The 17,873-nt window shown below is 43.9% G+C and overlaps 1 protein-coding gene across 39 annotated transcripts in view; it reads left to right on the top strand.

Annotated features, from left to right (window-relative positions):
* LOC120997603 (saxiphilin-like) overlaps positions 1-15,825 on the top strand; it is a 390,951-nt gene extending 375,126 nt beyond the window's left edge. For all 39 annotated transcript variants that reach the window (XM_040427730.1, XM_040427728.1, XM_040427745.1 and 36 more), the window contains 3 exons: positions 5,462-5,646; positions 15,014-15,215; positions 15,678-15,825. In XM_040427730.1, coding sequence (XP_040283664.1) covers positions 5,462-5,646; positions 15,014-15,215; positions 15,678-15,712 — 422 coding nt within the window. In that variant the 3' untranslated portion in view covers positions 15,713-15,825. The remainder of the gene's footprint in view (positions 1-5,461; positions 5,647-15,013; positions 15,216-15,677) is intronic.
* Positions 15,826-17,873: the final 2,048 nt, after the last annotated feature.

The following is a 17,873-nucleotide window of genomic DNA, read 5'->3' as shown; positions in this document are numbered from 1 at the left end:
TAGACAAATCGCCAGGACCAGATGGCATACACCCACGTATCCTAAGAGAATTAAGTAATGTCATAGCCAGACACTTATTTCTGATATTTAAGGACTCTATACTGACAGGGAGTGTTCCATAGGATTGGCGCATAGCAAATGTAGTGCCAATATTCAAAAAGGGTCCAAAAACAGAGCCCGGAAACTATAGGCTGGTAAGTTTAACCACCTCCCGTTCGCCCATAAATGTCCGGGAGGTGGTTCTCTATTTCTGAATGGACGTTCCAGAACGTCTATTCAGAAACTGCAGCTGCACGCTAATTGTGCAGTGGCTGATCGGGTTGCCCGCTGTCAGTGACAGCAGGGCAACCCAGAGAGAAGGCAGGGACAGTGCCCAGGTTTCCCTGCCTTCTAGAATGCTGCATACAAGCCCAGGTTTCCCTGCCTTCTAGAATGCTGCATAAGAGCGCTGTGTGTGCAGAGCAGGAAGCGCTATGCGCTTCCTGTTCCGGCCCGGCGGTCATGTGACCGCCGGGCCCGGAGAGTGCAGGAGCCGTGTGAGGTCTTTCACAGACCTCGATCAGCCCTGCACTGAGGCTGTATACAGCGCTGTATTGCGCTGTACAGCCTCTCTGGGGGGTGCATTTCTCCTGTAACTGGGGCTACTATGTCAGCCCCGGTTACAGGAGAAATCAACAGTGAAAAAAAAAAGAAAATGTGAAGTAAATGTCCCCCAGAGGTCTTGTATGACCTTATGGGGGACGAAAAGTGTAAAATAAAAAAATGAAGTGTTAAGAAAATAAAATAAAAAAAAGGTTTCACATGTAAAAAAAAGTAATCCCAAGTAAGGAATAAAAAAAAAAATGTTAAAAATAGAAAAAATAAAATTAAATAGACATATTTGGTATTGCCGCGTCCGTGACGGTCGGCTCTATAAATATATCACATAATCGACCCAGTCCAATAAACACCATAAAAAAAAATAACTGTCATAAAAAGCCATTTTTTAGCTTACATCACAAAAAGTGCAACACCAAGTGATCAAAAAGGCGTATGTCCCACAAAATGGTACCAATAAAACCGTCACCTCATCCCGCAAAAAATTAGCCCCTAGCCCCTAGCCCCTAAAAAATAAAAAAAACTATAGCTCTTAGAACATGGAGACACTAAAACATAATTTTTTTTGTTTCAAAAATGCTATTATTTCGTTAAAGTGAAATAAATAAAAAAAGTATGCATATTAGGTATTGCCGCGTCTGTAAAAACCAGCTCTATAAAAATATCACATGACCTAACCCCTCGGGTGAACACCGTAAAAAAATTAAAATAAACTGTGTCAAAACAAGCAATTTTTGTCACCTTACATCACAAAAAGTGCAACACCAAGTGATCAAAAAGGCGTATGTCCCACAAAATGGTACCAATAAAACCGTCACCTCATCCCGCAAAAAATGAGCCCCTACATAAGAAGATCTCTCAAAAAATAAAAAAAATATAGCTCTCAGAACATGGACACATTAAAACATAATTTTTTTGTTTCAAAAATGCTATTATTGTGTAAAACTTTAATTAATAAGAAAAAGTATACATATTAGGTATCGCCACGTCCGTAACAATCTGCTCTATAAAAATGTCACTTGACTGAACCCCTCAGGTGAACGCTGTGAAGTTCAAAAAATACTAAATTCAACCCCTTCAGGGAAAAGCCCAGGCCCTGCCGGCCTGCCGATCATATATTATAAAAAGTTTTTCCCTGTATTAGGCCCGCATTTGGAGACATACTTCAACTCTTTGTTGAATGGCTCTCCTCTTGCTAAACAAGCACTAGAGGCTCACATAGTGGTCCTTCCAAAACCAAACAAAGACCCTGACCTTCCCTCTAACTACAGACCTGTATCCCTCCTAAACACTGACACTAAGCTATGGGCCAAGTAACTGGCACATAGAATCGCCCCATTTCTACAAACCCTTGTATCTCCTGAGCAGACTGGCTTTGTTGGGGGGCGGGAGTGCAGGGACAGCACCTTCAGAGTCCAAATGTTAATACAACATGCTCTGCGGAATAGAGGAGGCCTGACTCTGTTAAGCACGGATGCCGAGAAGGCTTTCGACAGGGTGGACTGGAGGTTTATGGAGGCTACCCTACACAGATTTGGATTCCATCCTAAATTTATTAAAGCGGTGCTGTCCCTGTACTCAGCTCCTCATGCAAGAGTGCGGGTCAACGGCATACTTTCCCCCCATTTTAACATTTCCAATGGCACTCGCCAGGGTTGCCCATTGTCCCCTACCATTTTCATACTCTGCCTGGAGACTCTTATTCAGGCCATCAGGCAAAATGATAACCTCAGAGGGGTAAAAATTGGTCCCATGCAACATTCGGTGGCGGCTTTTGCAGATTATATGTTGCTGATCCTGTCACCGCGTTCCCAGAGATCTTAAAACTATTGCAGGATTTTGCCTACTTGTCCAACTTTAAAATAAATATCCCCAAATGCTCGGCCATGGAAATTAATGTACCAACTAGTACCATTTCCTCACTGTCTATCTCCTTTCCCTTCAAATGGGCAACAACACATATTAAATACCTAGGAGTTAACATAACTAGTGACCCAAGCCAATTATTTCATTTTAATTACTCTGCCCTTTTATCTGAAATCTGAGTACAATTGACGGACTTAAAGATTCCTTACCTTTCTTGGATAGGTAGGAAAAACCTATTAAAGACTTATGTTCTCCCTAGACTACTTTACCTTTTTCAGACCCTGCCAATCTCCCTTCCCAAATCATATTTGTTGCAAGTGCATAGACTCTTTTCAACCTTTATTTGGAGAAAGACTAGGCCTCAGGTATCTAACACTCTACTATGCCAGCCAATCTCTAGAGGGGGTTTTGGTCTGCAGGATGTATAGAACTACTACCTAGCCAACCTAATGAGGTTAAACTCAGAAATATTGAACCCCATCTCTCGTAAACTGGGCTGTCACATAGTTAATAATGCTTGGGACCCATCCGAACTGGCTAGACTATGGGTAACCCCGCCCTCTGTTGACATTGTTGGACATAAATTGAACCCTACATTTCTGGGTATCTGCAGGGCCTGGAATAAAGTATCCCCTCTCTTGGAGCTCCCCAGAGGTCCTTCTCCCTTCATGCCTATACGCTTAGTTCCTTATTATTTAAATCGTGGTTATAGAGATGATCTTAATTTGTGGCCTAGCTTTGGCAACGCGGCTGTTGGCGATGTGTTAAAGGGTAATGTAACTCCGGAGTTACATGGGTTGAAGGAATCCTATAATATTAACAAGTGGACACACTTGCATTACCTTCACTTTAGTACCATATGCAAGGATTATCTGGCCAAGGCTCAAAAAGATTACATCCCCTCTTGGTATGATACCATTTTACAATCCCCCAGCCTCAGACGTAAACTACTCTCCTGTTTCTACAATAAGTTACTCGAATCTAAGGTAGTGGAGAGGCCTTCCTATATCAGCCAATGGGAAGCTGATATGGGATTAAGCTTCACAGACTCAGAGGTAGATAGGATTCTTAGCCATTCACACGTTTTTTCCCGTTGCATAACAATACAGGAGAATGTTTTTAAATTGGTCACTAAGTGGTACCGTACCCAGATCTGTTTAATAAAATGTTTCCTTCAATGTCGGAGGCTTGTTGGAGGTGCCATGCAGCTAACGAGATTAAGAGATTATGTCCAGATGGCACGCCCAAAGCTGTCCTCTTAAACTTGGCAGAACTGCACTGTCCCCTCAGCAAGCACTCTTTACTCTCGCACCTAATAGCTGCGGCTAAACTGCTTATTCCTCTTAAATGGCTTTCCGATCAGGCCCCTACCGTACAGATGTGGAAAGATAAGGTTCAGGAAATCTGCAGATTTGAGGAGTTGTCCAGCTGGGAATCCTTGTCCCATGACAAATACTTAATTACCTGGGCATCATGGCTTCAGAAGCCCTAGAGGTCATCCTTAGATCTGTCCTTAGATCCTCAAATAGGCTCCCCAATAGTATCGTATGTTCTCAGTGTCTGATCAGCCCACTACTCTCCTTGTAGCTTTGTTCTAATATCTGTATAAATCTCTCATTCATGTGTTATATCATTGATTTATCATACCTATCGTAATGTTATTGGTCATTAATAAACAGAAATTTGAAAGAAAATGATTAGGGATGAGCGAATCGACTTCAGATGAAACATCCGAAGTCGATTTGCATAAAACTTTGTTTTAATACTGTACGGAGCGGGGGCTCTATACAGTATTAGAATGTATTGGCTAGAATGTGTATGTTTTTTTTACAGTACAAATTAATTTATGAAGTTATTACGCGAAGTCTCGCGAGACTTCGCAAAGCAATAACTTCAGTTCATCTGAGCCAATACATTCTAATACTGTATGGCGCTCCTGCTCCGTACAGTATTAGAACAAAGTTTTATGCAAATCGACTTCGGATGTTTCATCTGAAGTCGATTCGCTCATCCCTAAAAATGATACCTATCTTTTATCGGTAGGTAGTAGCATTGTGGAGAAATGTAAACGTTTATAAATATGTTATTGAGCTATTGGAACACCAGGAGGGCTTATGCGGTTAGAGCACCACTCCAGAAATGCCCCTGGTTCTCCATACTGACGTCCCTCTCCTTCAGCCCCCCCACCCTTTAGATTTATTTATTTATTTTATGCAGTTACATAGCGCTACTATATTCCGCAGCGCTTTACAGACATTAGTATCTAACTGTCCCCAATGGGGCTCACAATCTAAGTTCCCTATCAGTTTGTCTTTAGATTGACAGTGCTGGACCTCTGGTCTACTGCTGAGATTTCGCACTTTCATACTCGCTGTCTATAATGGCGAGTGCGCACAACGTAAAAGTGTAGCTATATGTCCACTTGTGTGTGTGTGTATGTCACAGTCAACTTATACCAGCCCGTTTTCCACAATAAACATATCCTTTTGCACTAATAGTGTAATCCCTCACATATATCATCAGCACAATCACACATATAAAGTTTCATTTGATTCCAACAACTTCTTCTTGGTGTGTTATTTTTTGTCATTGACAATTAAAGGGGTTGTCCAGTCAATATAAAACAGTATATTGATGTATATAAGTATATCATTAGTATCTGATCGGCGGGGGTCCAACACCTGACACCCCTGACGATCAGCTGTTTAAAGAGGAGGCGGCGCTCTATGATAGCACTACTTCCTCTTCATTACACTGCCCATCGTCTCGAAAGTCTCAGTGGTGCAATTTAATTAAAAATACTTGCTCCATTCACTTGAATGGAGTGAGTATTTGTATTTACACTACGCCGCCACTGCAAGGGAGATGACGCGCAATGTAATGAAGAGGTAGCAGCCTGCACAACCCCTTTAGTACTCATTTCGGAGTCTGACTAATGGGTGATTCCCACAGTATATTACTGGATAATTTACTGCAAATTATATCATTTATCCTCCAGGTAATAATCCTGCACTTTGGGCAAAAGATTTAAAATCAACAGATTTTGAGTTATTATGTCCTGATGGCTCTCGAGCCCCTGTCACTGACTACAAAAACTGCAAACTTTTAAGTATCTCCTCTCCATCTGTCGTTACCCGGGAGGAGAGCGTCAGTGATGTTGTAAGAATTGTTCTTAGTCAACAAGTAAGTGTCTCAGTTTGACTTCAGAGAAATTGCTGAGCCAATATAAGCAGAACAGAATTTTATAGAAGTGAAAAGTTGTGTATTTTGTGTTTTTGATCTCAACATGACAGATTTTATATAATAATAACATTCACTGCACTATTATAAGTATACTTTTGTTTTATATACAGATTACACATAGCCAAAGGTTTGTACTGATCTATCTATTTTCTATCTTTCTAATATCTATCTATCTATCTATCTATCTATCTATCTATCTATCTATCTATCTATCTATCTAATATTTATCTATCTGTATCTAATATCTATCTATCTCTCGTGTTACAGTGCTGTGTTATAGGTTTATAGGTTGTGCTCTGTATTATTTCACAATAGTTTGTGTAGTTATTGGTAACCCTTGGTCTCCGTGCAAAATTTATCATGTGCCATTTTATAATACTAGACACTTATGTGGCAGCGGGGCCTTAAAGGGATTTTCAAGGCTTTTAATATTGATGACCTATCCTCAGGATAGGTCATCAATATCAGATCAGCGGGGGTCTGACACCTGGCTGTGCGCGCGTACCGTCTCCTGTCTCTCTTCCTGTTCGATCCTGCTATGTCTATGGCAAGCAGGAAAAGAGACAGGAGACAGCACACACACGGCGTGTGCCTTCTCTTCGTACAGCTGGTCGGTGGGGGTGCCAGGTGTCAGACCTACGCCAATCTGATATTGATTACCTATTCTGGGGTAGGCCATCAATATTAAAAGTCTGGAAAACCCCTTTAATTTGTCCCCTTAGGCCAGTTGTGACACACCTACAGTATATATAAGTTGTTCTTTGTTGTGATGATGTATGAGTGGTGTATGTATATGAATGTCTGGCATCTCTTTTTTGTGTTGGAATAACCATAGTTTGTGCACTGGGAGGCGTTGCTCAGTAGCAGGGATGTCACTTTAGTGCAAAAAAAAGGAGAAACATTGGCGTGAACATCAGATATTTACAGTGATCTATCACTGCTCAAATGAACATGAGGACAATTTAAAAAAACGAATGTCAATATTATTAATGCATTTACAGGCTATAATTGCCTCACTTATGATGAAGGGTCTTGGCTGCACTATGGTGGTAATGGGAGTGCACCCCTATGTTGAGGCTGCACCCTTCTGAGCATGTGGCAGTGGTGTCATTGTGTATCTACATTCTGTATATGTCATAAGTAAAGATCGCATATTTGACATCTGAAACGCGTAGACTTTAGCGCAATTTTACCACATTGTGTCACTTTTGGATTTTGTCTACTTAAAAAATGAAGGTTGACTATTCTTTTATGGGAAGCTTGACTTTCTTGCTTTATTTTGCTTTATTTTGGACAATGATATTTTTATATTTTTAGGCAGTGTTCTATTGTAATTATATCACCACAGAGAACTTATTTTTAAGTGTCATAAAGGTTTTATTATGTCACAAGGCTGTGTTAGCATTTATTAATAGGTGACATTCTATAGTAATGATGATGTCTGTACTGTATTTATAGGCTGGGTTCTAATGTGATATCTCAATAATTTGCTTATAGGCTCGCTCTGTAGCACGCTATAGTAATGATGATGATTTTATAAGTTTGTATTTTAATCTGTTAGCTGTATCTTTCCAGAGAATTTCACATTTTTATGTTATGTTTGTTTACTTCTATAATTTATTGTGGTAACGTCACAATACTGTGTGGGTTTATAGGCTGCATTCTTTTGTATTCTGTGTGTATTTACAAGCTATCATTGTACAACAACATACATTTATTATAGGATGCACTTCATAGTGCTGCTGCCACAATTGTGTGTGTATGTGTGTGTGTGTGCATGTAGTTATGTGATTAATCATGAGATTAAAACCAAAAGAAGTAAATAAAGCTTATATTACACATGTAATTAATCATGACGATCATCCCTAAAAAGCATTAGCATTGTTAACGATGATCTGGCAGTGTAATACTGCCCCGATTACCCAATGAACAAGTAAACTTTCATTCATCGGGTAATTTTGGAATCTTTCAACAGATTTAAAGGGATTCTGTCATGAGATTTTGCCCCTATAACCTAAACATATGCTCATGTCCAGAGTAATAATAAGAATCCTAAGCTGGCCTTATTAAACTTCACTGTGGCTCTATTTGCACAAAAAACAGGTTTTTATAACCTGTCAATCACTCACTTAAGGTTCCCAAGGAGAGGTCCGTTAATACAGTGTGCGCAGCCGCAGCCCTCGTCGTCCGGTGCCCAGCGCGCCTTCCGTAGCTCAGCGCTGCCTCCGCAATCCTACCCTTCCCTCTGCCAGATCCCGCGCCTGCGCACTAGGCTCAGCCCACAGAGTGGCAAGGTGACATAATGTGGATATGGCAGCAGCAGGAGGATACCACAGAGTAGCAAGGTGACATAGTGTGGAGATGGCAGCAGCAGCATCAGGATACCACAGAGTGGCAAGGTGATATAATGTGGAGATGCTAGCAGCAGCAGTATGATACCACAGAGTGGCAAGGTGACATAGTGTGGAGATAGCAGAAGCAACAGCAGCAGGATACCACAGAGTGGCAAGGTGAAATAGTGTGGCGATGGCAGCAGCAGCATCAGGAGACCACAGAGTGGCAAGGTGACATAATATGGAGATGGCATCAGAAGGAGGATACCACAGAGTGGCAAGGTGACATAATGTGTAAATAGCAGCAGCAGGAGGATACCTCAGAGTGGCAATGTGGCATAGTGTGGAGATGGCTGCAGCAGGAGGATGCCGCGGAGTGGCAAGGTGACATAGTGTGGATATGGCACCATCAGGAGACCACAGAGTGGCAAGGTTACATAGTTTGGAGATGGCAGCAGCGTCATCAGACCACAGAGTGGCAAGGTGACATAATATGGATATGGCAGCAGCAGTAGCAGCAGGAGGATACTATAGAGTGGCAAGGTGACATAATATGGATATGGCAGCAGCAGGAGGATACCACAGAGTGGCAAGGTGACTTAATGTGGAGATGGCAGCAGGAGGATACCACAGAGTGGAAAGGTGACATAGTGTGGATATGGCAGCAGCAGCAGGAAGATACCTCAGAGTGGCAAGGTGACATAGTGTGGAGATAGCAGTAGCAGCAGCATGAGGAGACCACAGAGTGGCAAGGTGACATAGTGTGGAGATGTCAGCAGCAGAATACTACAGAGTGGCACGGTGACATAGTTTGGAGATGGCAGCAGCAGCATCAGGAGACCAAAGAGTGGCAAGGTGACATAATGTGGAGATGGCATCAGCAGCATCAGCAGGAGGATACCACAGAGTGGCAAGGTGACATTGTGTGGAGATGACAGTAGCAGCAGCAGGATACCACAGAGTGGCAAGGTGACATAGTGTGGAGATGGCAGCAGCCGCAGCAGGATACCACAGAGTGGCACGGTGAAATAGTGTGGAGGTGGCAGCAGCAGCATCCGGAGACCACAGAGTGGCAAGGTGACATAATGTGGAGATGGCAGCAGCATCATCAGGAGGATACCACAGAGTGGCAAGGTGACATAATGTGGAGATGGCATCAGCAGCATCAGCAGGAGGATACCACAGAGTGGCAAGGTGGCATAGTGTGGAGATGGCAGAAGCAACAGCAGCAGGATACCACAGAGTGGCACGGTGAAATAGTGTGGAGATGGCAGCAGCAGCAGCATCCGGAGACCACAGAGTGGCAAGGTGACATAATGTGGAGATGGCAGCAGCATCATCAGGAGGATACCACAGAGTGGCAAGGTGACATAGTGTGTAGATGGCAGTAGCAGCAGCAGGATACCACAGAGTGGCAAGGTGACATAGTGTGGAGATGGCAGTAGCAGCAGCAGGATACCACAGAGTGGCAAGGTGACATAGTGTGGATATGGCAGCAGCAGTAGGAGGATACCTCCAAGTGGCAAGGTGGCATAGTGTGGAGATGGCAGAAGCGGGAGGATGCCAAAGGAGATGATAGCAGCAGCAGGAAGATACCACAGAGTGGCACGTTGACATAGTATGGATATGGCAGTTGCAGCATCAGGAGACCACAGAGTGGCAGGGTGACATAGTTTGGAGATGGCAGCAGCAGCATACTCATACCACAGAGTGGCAAGGTGACAATGTGTATATGGCAGCAGTAGTAGCAGCAGGAGGATAGCACAGAGTGGCAAGGTGACATAATGTGTATATGGCAGCAGTAGTAGCAGCAGGAGGATAGCACAGAGTGGCAAGGTGACATAATGTGGATATGGCAGCAGCAGGAGGATACCACTGAGTGGCAAGGTGACATAGTGTGGAGATGGCAGCAGCAGCAGCATACCAGACCGTGGCAAGGTGATATATTGTGGAGATGGCAGCAGCAACAGCATCAGGATACCACAGAGTGGCAAGGTGAAAAAGTGTGGAGATGGCAGCATCAGGAGACCACAGATTGGCAAAGTGACATAATGTGGAGATGGCAGCAGCATCAGCAGGAGGATACCTCAGAGTGGCAAGGCGACATTGTGTGGAGATGGCAGTAGCAGCAGCAGGATACCACAGAGTGGCAAGGTGACATAGTGTGGATATGGCAGCAGCAGCAGGAGGATACCTCAGAGTGGCAAGGTGGCATAGTGTGGACATGGTGAGGATGCCACGGAGTGGCAAGGTGACATAATGTGGATATGGCAGCATCAGGAGACCACAGAGTGGCAAGGTGACATATTTTGGAGATGGCAGCAGCATCAGACCACAGAGTGGCAAGGTGACATAATGTGGATATGGCAGTAGCAGTAGCAGCAGGAGGATACTACAGAGTGGCAAGGTGACATAATATGGATATGGCAGCAGCAGGAGGATACCACAGAGTGGCAAAGTGACACATTGTGGAGATTGCAGCAGGAGGATATCACAGAGTGGCAAGGTGACATAGTGTGGATATGGCAGAAGCAGCAGCAGGAGGATACCTCAGAGTTGCAAGGTGACATAGTGTTGAGATGGCAGTAGCAGAAGCATCAGGAGACCACAGAGTGGCAAGGTGACATAGTGTTGAGATGGCAGCATAAGGACACCACAGAGTGCCAAGGTGACATAATGTGGAGATGGCAGCAGGAGGATACTACAGAGTGGCAAGGTGACATAGTATGGATATGGCAGAAGCAGCAGCAGCAGGAGGATACCTCAGAGTGGCAAGGTGACATAGTGTGGAGATGGCAGTAGCAGCAGCATAAGGAGACCACAGAGTGGCAAGGTGACATAGTGTTGAGATGGCAGCAGCAGGATACCACAGAGTGCCAAGGTGACATAGTGTGGAGATGGCAGCAGTAGCATCAGGAGACCACAGAGTGGCAAGGGGACATAATGTGGAGATGGCAGAAGCAGGAAGATACCACAGAGTGGCAAGGTGACATAGTGTGGATATGGCAGCAGCAGGAGGATTCCTCAGAGTGGGTTCCTGTGTGTGTGTATGTGTGTTGGCTGTGTCCATTTAAGTATGGTGTGGACATCAGCGTGTCAGCACAGGGATCCAGTCAGCAAGGCTGTGGCAGGTAGGTGGAACTAGTGCAGTTCACCTGCCATATCCATAGGTCTGTTTTTGGTACCCCTTTTGCTTGCAGCTTGGCCAGTGAGACTCCTGTTCCTCCGTGCCTAGGAGTAACAGGTCGTCTTACCCTGCTCCTTGTTCCAGGGCAATCCTGAGGGCTAGCAGGGATTATTAGGTTCCGGTGTATGAGCCCTCCCACCATCAGGGTTGGCTCTTATGGTTAGGAGTCAGGGTCAGATTAGGGACGCGATAGGAGGTGACCTGCTCCCTAATTCTGTCGTCCTGGCCGAGCAGCCACTTACATCTTCTGGCATCGCACGGCTGAGGGTTTTCCCCATCCTCAGCCGTGACACCCACCTTCTGTTTACATGTTTGCGCAGGGCTGGTACTGCCTTTTTCGCAAATAAATGACAGCTTGGAACTCTCCACCTCGGCTCGGCACAATCCATCAGCTCTCTGAATGGTGCAGAGGACACCACTTGGAAAGGGAGGGACTGAAGCACCAGCAACTTGGACAGGAGCACGTTCAGCTTCTGTGCTGTTGTTATCTCTTGGCAATCGCTTCGGTGATCGATTTCTGACGGAATGACTGACGAGGAGTAGGAGCAGGAGCATCTGAACCAGCAGGAGATGGGAATGACAGACAGCTTCCTTCGGCTGAGGTGGTGGAGCCTTGACTGGCTGAAATCGGGTGCGTGCCACTGGGTGATGCAGCGGTAGCTGCGGCAGGCTGGACCACCACATCAGAGCCATGGTTCTCCCAGGCCACTTTATGGTGACGCTGCATATGTTGTTTACGCAAGGCCATGGTGCCAACATTGGCACCCTGGCCACACTTCACCTTCTGCCCACATATTCTACATATGGCCATGTTGACCTCCTCCAACGGCTTCACTAAAAACTGCCACACAGCCAAGTACCTGATTTTCCCCCCAACACTACTGACTGGCTGACTGCTACCGCTTCTGCTTCTGTGAACCCGTGCACCACTCATATCCGGGTCGGTAGGCTGCTGCAAAGCGGGTGGTCTACCCTGTGCCCGTTTGGCTCCCTACCTCCCTCTGTTGCCACCCTGCTGACTCCCGGCCACGCTAGTGACTTGCTGGCTCAGCCGCTGCCTGACGGTCAAGCTGCCACCCTCTTCTCCTGATGATGACGAAGCCCCTTCTTCACCCGGCTCCCAAGTGCGATCGGCTTCATCATTATCGAGTAGTGTCTGCACGTCACTGATATCCTCCTCAATGGTCTCTTTTTTTTTTTTTTTTATCAGAATCATTTTTATTGGTTATTAATAAAACTATTAATAAAATATAAATTTGTATACAATGACCAAGATCCTGTCAGTCAGTTACATGGACAGAAACTTGATGTTATGATGATACAGAACAATATTCCTCAATGGTCTCTGGGCCAGGAGCCTGACCGCTCGCAACACAATCTCCTGCGCCACTCTCCTTATCACTACTTGCCCGCCTAGCGGAGGAAGCGGCGGATGTCTCCTCCAGATCTTGGCTAGGCAGTAGCTGCTGACTGTCCTCTAGTAGCTCTTACTCACTGAAAAGTGGAGCTGAGTCTACAGCATATAGTACCTCTCCCGGTAAAGGAACAGAAAAGGACAGAGGCAGGTTGAGGACAGGTGAGGGCAAAGGGTCTTCTCCCGGGCCTGCCAACTAAGGGTTGTTTCTGACTAACCCACCGACTGTTGGCTGGAGTGTCTGATGTCATTCGGGATGAAGTGGATGACCGAGTTAATCAATCAAGAACCGCTGGGTTGCTGGTCAAAACACGACCGCTAGAGGACACTGGGAGCTCAGGCCTTGACTGCGACTTCTGCTGCCACGCCCCCTTACTCTGCTGTGACCTCTGCTCAGGCCAGAAACATTTAGGCCTCTGCCACTCCTCTGTGCATGGCCTGGCACTTCTCTGTCTGACATACTGTACCTGTAGCTGAACTAAACAAATTAAATGGAAATTAAAACCCCCCCCAAAAGCGACGAATATATATTTATTTTTGTACTGAAATAGGCCACTAAACGCTTTCACCACAATTAACTGCAGAAGTGAACTGAGAATATATTTTTCTGGTTGGACTGAAATACGCCACTATACGCTTTGACCAGAAAAAAATTAAAGCGTTAAGTGCGTATATATTTTTCTTGTAGTACTGAAATATGCCCTATACGCTTTTACCAGAAATAACTGCAACAGTGCAGTGCGTATATATTTTTCTTTTTGTACTGAAATACACCACTATACGCTTCCAACAGAAATAACTGCAGAAGTGAACTAAGAATATATTTTTCTTGTTGGACTGAAATAGGCCACTATACGCTTTCACCAGAATTAACTGCAGAAATGCACTGAGAATATATTTTTCTTGTGGTACTGAAATACGACCCTATACGCTTTGACCAGGAAAAACTTAAAGAGTGCAGTGCGTATATTTTTTTCTTTTCTTATTGAAATACGCCCCTATACACTTTCACCAGAAATAACTGCAGAAGTGAAATGTGTATATATTTTTCTTGTAGTACTGATATAATATACTAAAAATACTAAGATATAAGCCACTAAAGGCTTTTCAACATAGCACTTGCAGCCAAATAACAAATAGCTGGAATGACAGAGCTGTCTAATGGCTATTTGGATCTCCAAATAATCTTTCCCTGCACTTGTAAATCGCTTTCCTATCAATGTCCCTAGCGCCTTCTGACATCTCTCCCTGCACTAAGATGCTGTGAAATGATTCCTCCCTATCCTTTCCCTGCACTTGCAAATCGCTTTCCTATCAATGTCCATAGCACCTTCTGACATCTCTCCCTGCACTAAAATACTGTGAAATGATTCCTCCCTATCCTTTCCCTGCACTTATAAATCGTTTTTTCTGTCTTTGTTTTTCCACAATCAGGTTTATCTAATTGATGTCCCTAGCACCTTCACACATCTGTCCCTGCACTCTGAACGCTGGAAAATATCTGACTCTAAGATGGCCGCCGTATTTATAGGGCTGTGACATCACAGGGCTGGCTGCTGATTGGCTGCATGCAGGCACATCAATCTGGGTGACTCCGCCTTCCCAGAGTTCCTTGCCCCATGTCCTCAGTCCTCACACGTGTAGCCACCATTTTAGGAAAAATGCGATTCATTACCACGAAGCGAGAGGAAATTTGCATTCATTGCGAATTGAATTTTTCCTGAAATTCTAAACGAATTCCACTTTGTCAGCTTCGATTCGCTCATCTCTACTTTAGACATGTGAAGTGAATAACATTGATTACCTCATTACAATGGCTCCTGTAAAGGGATGGGATATCTTAGGTAGCAACAGACATTTCTTCAAGTTGATGTGTAAGAAGCAGGAAAATTAGGCAAACATAAGGATCTGTGCGAATCTGAGAAGGCCAGATTGTGATGTCTACATGAGTCAAGATGGATTGATCAGTCATAGCACCTCGAAAAATGAAAGGTCTTGTGGGGGTGTTCCTAGTATGCTGCTGGGTTAGTACCTGCCAAAAGAACAAGTGGTAAACCAGCTACAGAGTTATGGGTGCCCAAAGCTCATTGATATGTGTACGATCCATGAAGGCCCTAAAACAGGGCACCTTCAGGGATCTTGTGGAGTTCATGTGCTGCTGGACCATAGCTGTTTTGGTGCCACAAGCGACCTATACAATATTAGGCTTGTGGTTTTAATGTTACATAGTAAAATGTAAGGATAAAATATCTAGAAAGAGATATACTGCATGTGCTAGTCACTTAGTATTGACTGTCTGTCTTCCTATTGATGCATTGATAAATATGGTGAAATGCTGCTGGATTTCTGATCCCAATACTTGCTCTTGTTTAGTCTCTCTTTGGGCGGAAAGGATTCGAGAAGGACATGTTTCAGATGTTTTCTTCAAGTAATGGCAAAAACCTACTCTTCAGTGATGGCACACAATGCTTGTTAGAATTTGACAGGATAATCGGAAGAGACATTATGGAAGATTATTTTGGCAAACCGTTTCACACAGCTGTGCACAGAGATAACCAATGCTTACCAACATCAGGTACATTATACCCTTACAGTCATTTTTATCTAAACAGGAAAAAGGTAACTTATTGGAAAATAGTTTGTTTTATCATTCCTTATTTATTATTTTATATTATTATTACTATGTCTTTGAGAGTTATTTCATTGTTCACCATTTTTAAATGGCCCTGATGTAAATCTAATTTTTAGGTAACTGTTTCCAAAAATGTGCAGTATTTATAAAAATGGTCATATTTGATCCTGGAAGAACAACTTACAAAAGTTGACAAGTATGTTCTTAATATAGGACTTAAACTTATCTCAGATATCTACAGTATAGCATATCTGATCAATATCGAAGTAGCAGATTCCAACAGGAGCGGCCAAAACAACATAAATCAGCAGTTCAGGATAGGGGGCTTGTCTGTCATGTTCCCACGTAAGCAGTGCATTTGAATGAGGATTTATATATTAATTTTGGTCTTCTTATTATCTACAGAATTGGCCTCTGCTTGTGCATTTCATCACTGCTGACAAGACTTAGTAATGGAGACTTTGTCATCGAGCTGCTGTCATTCTTTTACTTTTAAGTGTTTTCATTCTCCATCTTACAAATGTCAGTTTTTCCAATAAATATTTGGAATTTACTGGGTGTGTTTATTTCTTTATACAGCTTATTATTCATGGTGCAAAATAAGACTTTGCTGTATTATAATAATCCTATCTGCTTACTGGAAAAAAAAAAATTATAACATGAGGAGCTAGGCTTTACACAAAGATTTGCTACTCTTTTCGATTTCACATTCACGGCACTATTTAAAAAAGTTGGTGGGGCTTAGTGAGAGGGTTTTAGGTTTTCAATCAAATGTTAATCAAACCTCATCAGCTGCCATGTTATGGACAGGACCTCTAGTGTGGACTGCACAAAAGATTTGCCTAACAAGGGGCATGACTTATGCCATATAGCAAATGCTAAAGAATATCAACAAAGACTATATTAGTAAGTGCCTTATAGTCAGCTAAGCTACACATTGATCACAAGTAGGGATGAGCGAACCCGAACTGTATAGTTCGGGTTCGTACCGAATTTTGGGGTGTCCGTGACACGGACCCGAACCCGAACATTTTCGTAAAAGTCCGTGTTCGGGTTCGGTGTTCGGCGCTTTCTTGGCGCTTTTTGAAAGGCTGCAAAGCAGCCAATCAACAAGCGTCATACTACTTGCCCCAAGAGGCCATCACAGCCATGCCTACTATTGGCATGGCTGTGATTGGCCAGTGCAGCATGTGACCCAGCCTCTATTTAAGCTGGAGTCACGTAGCGCCGCACGTCACTCTGCTATGATCAGTGTAGGGAGAGGTTGCAGCTGCGACGTTAGGGCGAGATTAGGCAGATTAACTCCTCCAAAAGAATTCATTCTGTGATCGATCTGCAGCTGTGGATCATTGAAGTGCTATTATTGACTTGCTCACTTTTTTGAGGCTGCCCAGAGCGTTTTTAGATCACTTTTTTTCTGGGGTGATCGGCGGCCATTTTGTGACTTGTGGTGCGCCAGCACAAGCTATCACCAAGTGTATTTAACCATCGATAGTGTGGTTATTTTGTGCTATATCCTACATCAGCTGCAGGCTGAGCCTGTGTCACCGAAGTGCATTTAACCATCAACAGTCTGGTTATTTTTTGGCCATATACTACATCAGCTGCAGGCTGAGCCTGTGTCACCGAAGTGCATTTAACCATCAACAGTCTGATTATTTTTTGGCCATATACTACATCTGGTGCAGGCTGAGCCTGTGTCACCCAAGTGCATTTAACCATCAACAGTGTGGTTATTTTTTGGCCATATATTACATCAGGGGCAAGTTGAGCCTGTCACCCAGCGCCTAAAAAATAGACCTGACATTTCTATTCAACCAAATCTGTACTGTTTTAGCTTGTCAAGTTATTTGTAGTGACCGTAAAAGCACACTTTTTTTTCTGGGTTGAAAAACCATTCCCAAATTTGCCATTCTCAAAATAACTAGTTTCTGGTATTTGAGGTATACTTGAAATCTATCCCAAAAAGAATATCTTACATTGAAGGTACTGATAGTGTCATTCAGAAAAACCTAAGACACACGCTACCGTGCTGATAGAAGTCTGATTCTGTGATTAAACCTATACCTGTCACACAGCGCAAAAAAAAACAGGCCTCACATCTCTATTCAACCAAATCTGTACTGTTTTAGCTGGTCAAGTTATTTGTAGTGACCGTAAAAACACACTTTTTTTTCTGGGTTGAAAAACTATTCCCAAATTTGCCATTCTCAAAATTGTGGTGAACGGGAACAATGAGGAAAACATCTAATAAGGGACGCGGACGTGGACATGGTCGTGGTGGTGTTAGTGGACCCTCTGGTGCAGGGAGAGGACGTGGCCGTTCTGCCACAGCCACACGTCCTAGTGAACCAACTACCTCAGGTCCCAGTAGCCAGCAGAATTTACAGCGATATTTGGTGGGGCCCAATGCCGTTCTAAGGATGGTAAGGCCTGAGCAGGTACAGGCATTAGTCAATTGGGTGGCACACAGTGGATCCAGCACGTTCACATTATCTCCCACCCAGTCTTCTGCAGAAAGCGCACAGATGGCGCATGAAAACCAAGCCCATCGGTCTGTCACATCACCCCCATGCATATCAGGGAAACTGTCTGAGCCTC

Source organism: Bufo bufo, chromosome 4, assembly GCF_905171765.1.
Source record: "Bufo bufo chromosome 4, aBufBuf1.1, whole genome shotgun sequence".
In the NCBI taxonomy this organism is placed as follows: domain Eukaryota; kingdom Metazoa; phylum Chordata; class Amphibia; order Anura; family Bufonidae; genus Bufo; species Bufo bufo.
The sequence above is the reverse complement of the archived record's forward strand: the minus strand, read 5'-3'. Positions and strand labels throughout refer to the sequence as shown.